This window comes from Corvus brachyrhynchos, unplaced genomic scaffold (genome assembly GCF_000691975.1).
Source record: "Corvus brachyrhynchos isolate BGI_N302 unplaced genomic scaffold, ASM69197v1 scaffold70, whole genome shotgun sequence".
NCBI lineage: Eukaryota > Metazoa > Chordata > Aves > Passeriformes > Corvidae > Corvus > Corvus brachyrhynchos.
The window spans coordinates 8,657,729-8,665,983 of record NW_008236217.1 but is presented as its reverse complement, the minus strand read 5'-3'; the positions used below and the strand labels follow the sequence as shown (position 1 = coordinate 8,665,983).

The 8,255-nt window shown below is 42.3% G+C and overlaps 1 protein-coding gene across 1 annotated transcript in view; it reads right to left on the bottom strand.

The window, feature by feature from the left end:
• XPO5 (exportin 5) overlaps nucleotides 1–8,255 on the bottom strand; it is a 28,755-nt gene that overhangs the window by 15,929 nt on the left and 4,571 nt on the right. Inside the window, exons 9-19 of the mRNA XM_017744973.1 lie at nucleotides 8,246–8,255; nucleotides 7,501–7,577; nucleotides 6,958–7,057; nucleotides 5,442–5,525; nucleotides 4,919–5,044; nucleotides 4,583–4,673; nucleotides 3,068–3,196; nucleotides 2,221–2,336; nucleotides 1,278–1,433; nucleotides 818–859; nucleotides 98–205 (exon numbers count right to left, since the gene is read on the bottom strand). Coding sequence (XP_017600462.1) covers nucleotides 98–205; nucleotides 818–859; nucleotides 1,278–1,433; nucleotides 2,221–2,336; nucleotides 3,068–3,196; nucleotides 4,583–4,673; nucleotides 4,919–5,044; nucleotides 5,442–5,525; nucleotides 6,958–7,057; nucleotides 7,501–7,577; nucleotides 8,246–8,255 — 1,039 coding nt within the window. The remainder of the gene's footprint in view (nucleotides 1–97; nucleotides 206–817; nucleotides 860–1,277; nucleotides 1,434–2,220; nucleotides 2,337–3,067; nucleotides 3,197–4,582; nucleotides 4,674–4,918; nucleotides 5,045–5,441; nucleotides 5,526–6,957; nucleotides 7,058–7,500; nucleotides 7,578–8,245) is intronic.

Genomic DNA, 8,255 nt, shown 5'->3' with positions numbered 1-8,255 from the left:
AAAGAAAAGCAGAGACTGTAGCCAAGGAAGCTGAAGATCCCACAAAATCCAACTAAATTGAGGCAAGACTCATCATGACAGAGTTGCGTTTACCTACCAGGACAAGCTGAGGGTAATCCCGGCACATCTTAATGATTGAGGAGCACGCATGCCTTCTCACATTCTTCACTGCTCGAGTTCTAGGAGCCTGGACAGACACAACAAACTTCAATGCAACAAAACAAAAGTTCAGCCAAATGCAGGGCATCTTCAAGAGACAAATTCATTACATATAGTTTTCTGCAGTGTTGAGCACAGATTAAAAAAACCCATTTCCATGCCTCCCTGCTCCCTCCAAACAATCATGCAGCAACCAAATTTCCTCTGAAGCAGTAGTCAACTCAAGAAATCCATGTTCAAACAAGCTGTACTTCAGGAGTGAGGATGCTATGACTCCTCCTCCCTATTTCAAGACTCCAAGCACTCCTTAGGTAACTAGGGGGTTTACAGCCATCTTTCAGAGCCATGTATACCAAGTACTGAAAGAATACCCAGAGGTAATGAAGAGATTTCACTCTCGGGAAGGCCAGCACCGCCTGGGGAACTAAGTGTACTGGCCTTACAGCACGTCTGCAGCCTTCTAAGCTTGTGAGCCAAAGCTTAGTGGGCTATGCCAGCCACAGAGATCAGCAGTATCTGGACTCCCCAGCTTTCCCAGGAGCAGAACTATACTTGAGAAGCCTACTACAATAGTCTTCAGACTCAGGATGCTCTCTCCACTAGAACATTATTTGATCCAACTGTTACAGCTCATTAGTAGATAATAATTCAGACATACCTTACTTTCCTCTACAACTTCAAAGGTAACTGAAGCAAACAACTGTGAGAAAAGGGAGGAAAAATCAAAAAACTCGTATCATTTGTTAATATTTAGCACTCACATCTGTTTAAGGAATAGGCAATAAAGATTTTAGTGCAATTTCATTGAAGTCAGTGAAGAACCCCTGAGTAAGTTGAAAGATGTATCATCAATACAGCAAGGCCTTGAAAGAAAACATGGTTGTTTACTGGACAGAGCATGCACTTAACGTTAAGTTTAAGGCTATGAACTGCAAAATTTGGGTTAATTGACATTACTGTTCTTGTGACAAGCCTCAGTCTCAGTTTCTCCCATCTTTAACATGAAGGATAGTCCTTCCTTGACAGCAACACCAAGAGGATTGACTCCTGCAGTTTAGTACAAGAGCCCTGCACCACAAAAAGCTGATGTGATTTTAGCAGGGTCTGCACATACCTACCTTGGAAAGTACTTGTGGGAGGTATTCTGGTCGGTAAGTGACAAACGGAAAGAGAGCAGAGACATTGGTGAGCACACAGGACAGGATGAGAGGATCTTTTGTTTCAAAATTAAGGACAAGCTGCAACAGATCTATGCCATCATTCACTGGGATTTCCTACAAAGGTAGTGAAAAAAAAGAAAGAAAAAGGGAGGCAACACTCAATACTTCAACCTACAGTACACTTCCTACAAAACCTAGGAAAAAGGCTGGGGGAAAAAGGACAGTGCCTTCGCCACTGTTGACAGGGCAGTCTTGAGACATCAGTCTCTAGTCCCCGTACTTTTGCTGGCACCTCTGGGATAGGCAAATTTCCTCTCTGTCTCCCAATTCTCCTCTTGACTTTGTCCAACAGATTCCATGCTTAACCAACTGTAACGACCCATATAATTATTCTACTGTGATTAGACTGATGAGTGCATGAGCAGCTTAATGTAATAAAAAATTCAAGGCAGTCTACATCAAACTGATCCTTCTGATTCGCCTGCTGTTGAACAAAAGGCAGAGAGAACATGCTTCTGATCTGCTCTCTGGGCGTAAGTTCCTCTCACTTAGTTAGAAGTGAAAAAAAATTTTAAAAAAATCTAATAAGAGGATAATTAAATAAACTCAAGAAATTTTTCCTTAAGCAGTCTCTTCTCCTCTAGCAAGGCACTATCTTAAAGCATGTCACTTGAGCACTCTCCAGTGACTTCTCATCCCATAGTGCCCAGAATTAAGACATGCCCTCATCTAAAGAAGGGTCATTACTCCTCATGAGAATGGCTCACCAAACAAACTGGGTTTTGCATGGAGGTAACCAGTTACTACAAACTGCTTAAGGATAACATAACTGCAAAAACCCAGAAGAACTGCCGACCCAGAAGAAGCCAGGAGAGAAGGCAAGAGCTTGGGATACACGTACATCTTTATCCATGGTTCGGAACATCTGGCTGATGACGCTCTCCGAGAAGAAGGTCATGGCATCCCACTGCACAAAGGATGGAGAGAAGATGGAGCAGAGACCTTCGCCTGTCTTAGCTGAAAGGAAGAGAACACCATGCTCAACCATCCTCAACAGCAACCTGAGAAGCTCCTGTGCTGCAACATCTTAGCACTCACAAGTATTTTGGCCACACAGCTCTCCCTGCAGATGCCTCGCAGGGATGCACTGGGAGCAATTAAGGTGATTTGCTTCATTCAAGTGAAGGCTCCTGAGACATAAGTCTTTGAGGTACCATGCAGAGCAATATTAACAAATCACAGAAGGGAAAAGAAGAGAGACCACATGCCCAGACTCAGCACTGCAGGCAAGACTGCCCTCAGTGTGACTTTGCAGAGCACCAACGAACCTTCCTTCACAGTAGGAAAGCAAGGTGAATGACAAGGGATTTGCCAGAGAGGCACAACTTCCCTAACAAAAATAATCAATATATTACAGAAATAAAAAGACCCAAATAATTGTAAAATTGTATCAGAGGGACAGCTGTATCTGTTCTGCAGAGAGATTTGGGGGAAGGAAAGGAGGAGCCAGGGGCTTTACATCAGTTATTCCATATGTAGACTCTAAAGGGATAAATTAGGGAAGGGGTGGGTTTGACTCAGTTTTGCATTTAACTTGCAAAGACCTTAAAGCCTGAAAATCTAGCATGGAGTCTTGGCTACTGCTTAAAAAATTCCAACAACATCAACCAAAAAAAGGCCAAGAAGTTTCTTTTTGGCTTTAATTAAAAGACAAATCCCATATCCCCATTTTTTTTCAGGTGACCTACAGTTCATGGGTCCAGTATCAACAGGAGCTGTGAGTTGGTACTTCAGCCATTCCCCAGCCATTTGGAAGCCCGTTAGAGGGTCCAGACGACAAGCCATCCTCATCACCTCTCCTTGCTGGGCTCGGAAAGCTGCAGGGAAAAATCAGACACCATGAAAACAGCTGATGCTGCAAATTTTTCAGACCCATGAACATTATGGACTTTTGCTTTGGCAATAGCTGTGTAGTGGGCACAAATACACAAACAGTGCAGCAAGTACAACAGAATGAGCAATTTTTGAAGTGATTTAAGTGGACGAAAACATAATGGACTAACATTTTAAAAAGTGCAATTAAAATGCAGTATGAATTATGAAAATTTATGCTAAGCTAGATTTACTACAATTAGGCCTCTAGTCTTCATTTAAAATGTTCTTCAAACTATAAACGTTTGCTGCTTACAAAGCATCTTGGGATACTGAGATAAAATACCAGCATTAGATAACTACTACTTCCTTCAGCTAAACACACTTTTCCTAGATTATTCAACTAATGACAAACAAATGTGAACTCAAAAACCCAGCTGCCTTGTTTTTGATTTCGAAGATACTAAAAGCAAAGTACAGAACAGGAATTTAATTTGTTCCAAAGTATTCCAGTGCACGACCACACAAAACAATCAGTTCTGCTGACTACAAATGCAACTTGCATTGTTTAATAAAGTTGTTTTGCCAAGCAATTTTATTTTGTGCTTCAAATTAGTTTATTTTCTTATATATGTAATGTCTTCAATATAACTTAACCCTGTAAGACTATTTCAGATTCAGGCCTTGTGCATTTAGCTACTTTATAGTTTCTATCCAAACAGATTTATTACAGTAAGTAAAAAATAAACTATCTAATAAGCAACAAAAACTGCAACCCTTAAAATCTTCAGACAGAAATGTAAAAAGTAAAAATTTATGTAATTTATTCAATGTATCCTCCCATCCACCCAGTATGTACCAAACTACACCAGCCAATGAGAACCAACTTCAGTTTTGGGAAGAAAAATACAAAATGAAAGTAAAATCATTAATATCTAGTGCTGGTTTAATATCATGATTAAATTTTGCTATTTTAATTCTCAACTCTAGCTATTGGTACTAAACCAGAAGCTTCTTACCAGGGCCAACACAGATTTTCTTTCTGGAATGGCATCTAAAGTCTTTTGTAAGGTGCCTTCCTCTCCTAACCTGAACATGACTTGAGGTTGTTTGATTTCCTCCTCTAGGCGACCAAAAGACACATTTTCTTTGACACCAGAATGCTATTAGGCCACCTACCTGACCGGCAAGCAAAACAACAGCAAATAGTAAAATTAAACACATGAGCTGCCACAGGAAAATCCTAACTTAATTTACTCCAAGATCCAGGCTGAAAAACTTGAGACACAAATGGAAGCTGCCAAGCCAATGTGGTAGGCTCCAAGCTTGGCCAGCAACTGGAAGTAGGAAGAAAGGCACAAACAGAATGCACAAAGGGTATGGCAACTTACAGTTGAAGAAGGCATTGAAGTCCTCATCACTGTCAAAATCAAAGCGGGAGTATTCACAGCTGGGGCTGTCTGCTTTGGAAGGAAAGCCCACCTGGAAACAAAGTGGAAAAGGTCAGGAAGGAAGAGAAGTCACCCATCACAGCTAACACCAGCTTCAAGAACATGAAGGCTGGAGGCAAGGAGCAGACAATAAAACCGAGATACAACTGTGTGCTCAGCAGCCTGGAGATCCTGTCTGGCCATGACACAACAAAAATGTAGTTTCTCCCCCATGACCCACAGGCCACGTTCACCCAGGCACCTTCTCACACCCAACAAGTTGTGATTCCCACATACCTTCACTAGGTTGGTCATAGATGCACGGAGATACTTGGGAACGACAGCCAGCAACAAAGGGTCATGAGACAGAACTTCATGCCGAAATAGGGCTCCCCATGTGATCTGGGTGGAAGAGCGCAGAAACTGCGGGGAGAAGAGAGAAAACAGAGGAGCAGAGGAGGATTTCATTGCTGGAATTACCACTATTAAGTGCTGCTATCAGAAAGCAAAGGCAAATTATACTGACTATAAAGTTAAGGCCAAGGCACCTTGAAGGCACATCCCAAATTTCCAGAAAGCCAAAAATCTCTAGTACTAGGGCTGATTGCAAATTCTACATTTTCTACTCAGTATCTCTGTATCAGGCATGGCTCTTGATGGGGTGGTAATGGGAGTAGAAAACACTGCCTTCCAGGCCTTCAGCTGAAATGGAGCGCCTAGAGAGCAATACTTAGCAGCTGAAGTTCTGCAGTCTTCTGCAGGCTAGCTCAATTATACATTCACACACAGATACATGTGAGACTTTCAGCCCTTTACATACCTGGCTGGGATGAGTTGTGAAGGCTAAAAATGACTCAAGGTATTTTCCAAAGTTGGCTGGCGTTTCCACATCACAATCTGAGCCCTATGAGGAACATGAAGTATTTCAGACAAAATACTAACTTTATGGCAGGCTGGGCTCACAAATGGTATGTTTCAGGGTAAAGCAGGAGCACTACATCCAAGGCCATAGACTGTAAAGGAGCAGAGACAGAAACACTGAACAACTGATTTTTTTCTGAATCCAGTATAGCCCAAGGAGCATCAAGTTCTGCTGACCAGCCTGGAGGTGCTGAAGACACCACCACCCTCATTCAAGAGTACAGGGTGACTTCTCAGATAGTGGAGTTCCATTAAAACCAAATTCACAACCACTGCTGCTGCTGTGAATCACAATTTTACTCTTATTGGGTCAAACCCACCCAGCTGTACCAAAGTAGTGCAATTCAAACTGAAGAATTTCACAAGAAAATAAACCCAGGTAATTTCACTCGATTTCTCCAAATGTTTCCTGTATTTAACATATGGGTATCCATGACTAGTAACTTTCTTGGAAGTTTGTCAGGAAAGTAAGTTTTGCCTGGAGCCATAAATTCAAGGTTTTGCTGCTTCTCACAAACTGTAACATGACCTGGTGCCCTCAAGATCCCCAAAACTGTACAGCTCAGTGCTGCCTCTCCCAAGCAAATCTGAGTAAGTGAGCTCCATCTCATTACTTCATTATGGATTAACAGCTCCTACTGCCTAACAGCAAGTGGAGTCACTGGAAGTAGTAATGCACTCTGGTTCCTGTCCATTCTTTTTAGAGGTGAATTCTCAAAGGTTGGTTTTGGTTTTTTCTTCCCCTCCCTGTGAGACTTTACTTTGCTCTATCACTTTTACAGGCTCGTTGCTTCAATCTCCCCACCAACAGCATCTCTCAACAAGCCTGCCCTCTCTATCCTAGAAGCACTGAGCTGAAGGGAGGGAGTGGGAATTCAGCACTGGCATGGCATGAACAGTATGAATTTGCATCTTCATCTCAACATTGACACAAAACATTACAAAGATGAACAGCAGGAACAAAACCCGTTTCTTCCTTGAGCTTGAGAGAGTCTTGGTGGAAGAACAGACAGGTATACTCTCTGAATTATTTTTACTGGGAAATTTAAAAGGCTTCCAATAGAAGAGTAATTTCCTGGACTAGATTTTCTGTAGCAGTAGTCAGCTAAAAACCTGACCAATTTTCAGTGAAGCTCAGCATTTTACAGAGGTTATAGGAAATGGTTCTTGATGACAGCAAAGCCCTGGCATCAGTCAGGGGTCCCTCCAGTCTACATTCCTATTGACTCAGCAGGATACAGTCATCCCACTTAAAAGCAGAGCCATTACTGCCTTTACGAAATGCATGGAGAGAACCCTACAGCTGCCAAATGTGCAGAGAGAACCCTGGTCCTACCTTAGATCAGGGTTGCCTCAAGCCCCAGCCCTAAAAACTAGCCTTGCCAGGGTTGCTGTTGGTATTAGTAAAGACTTACTAGCAACGCACATAGCTGGCTGCCCAATGCGCACAAAACTTGGCAAAGTCTCTTCAAGAAAACATAGTGCTTCTCCACCAGGCCTTCTCCATCTGCTGTCCTGGGAATGAGGGAAGGGGGGAAAAACAGGATCACAGTTACTCATGCTGTAGGTGACAGGCACACTGCTGGCTATCTTGTAGATAAAGAGGACTAGAGCAGTTTGATTTTATCTCAGTGGGATTTTCTTTGCTATTATCAAGAAGTACTGCTTTATTGGCATCTAAAACCTCTGAAATTGCCTCTCTGAAAGAGTCCTTCCTCCTGATCAGTTTCAGGCTAAAACAGAAAGCCAGGGAAGCTGTGATATTTACATCTCTTTGTCCTTCAATTATGGGTTTTGAAAAAAAACCCCTGGTTTTCCAAGTTTTGCAAAAGAAATGGTGGTTTTGTTCTCTCCTATCCAGTTCCTGCTTCCTTTGGTTAAGCAACAGTATCTTCTGCACCTACAAAGCCATTTGTATGCAGTTTTGTGTGAAATCACAGCAGCACCATGGTACTCACTGGGCAGCAGAGAGGATGCAGTGCATGGCAATGTCTCCAAACAAGACCATCAGAGGTTTCCGATCCTCCAGCTTACCCTATGCACAAAACACACCACATGCCTCAGTTAGAACATAACTATTTATTCCCATTTACATAAATATTTATTTCCATCTGCAAGCAAAATCAGGAGAGTCACAGTTTTTCTTCCACCTGGGAAGGGGCTTACATACGATTTAAGTAAAAACTTTCCAAAAATTCCAAGGTATCTAAAAAATTTTCTCCAAGCAATCCCACCACAAGAACTTTCAACAGCAAAACTGACCCTGAGACATATTCACAGAAGACTGGCTAGTTACTTACAGGCAGCTGATGAACAGCCTTGACACTCAGCTGCTTGTGAATGAATGGGTCAAATCACCTGTTTAGATCCTGCTGTCACTTCTCTGAGCTGCCAAGTGACACAGCTGATGACACTATTTTCCACTTCACAGTTGTAGGAAGTGGGGGGAAAAAAAGTCAGTGGGGACCTCCAAGTTCAAACTGCAAGGAGACGCAAGCACAGTATTTGGAGAGGGTTCCAACAGCTACTCCATGTATTGTGCTGGCATGATATTCACACCAAATATCATTAACAGAATCAGCCAAATTTGATTTTGATTCTTAGATAAAAGGGCAAAGATAGCGTTGCTCAATCTGAAGAATTATATAGGAGAATAGGAGAAAAATAAAGGGGAGCCAGAAGAACTGGGGAGGAAGAACTCACTTTCCTGCTG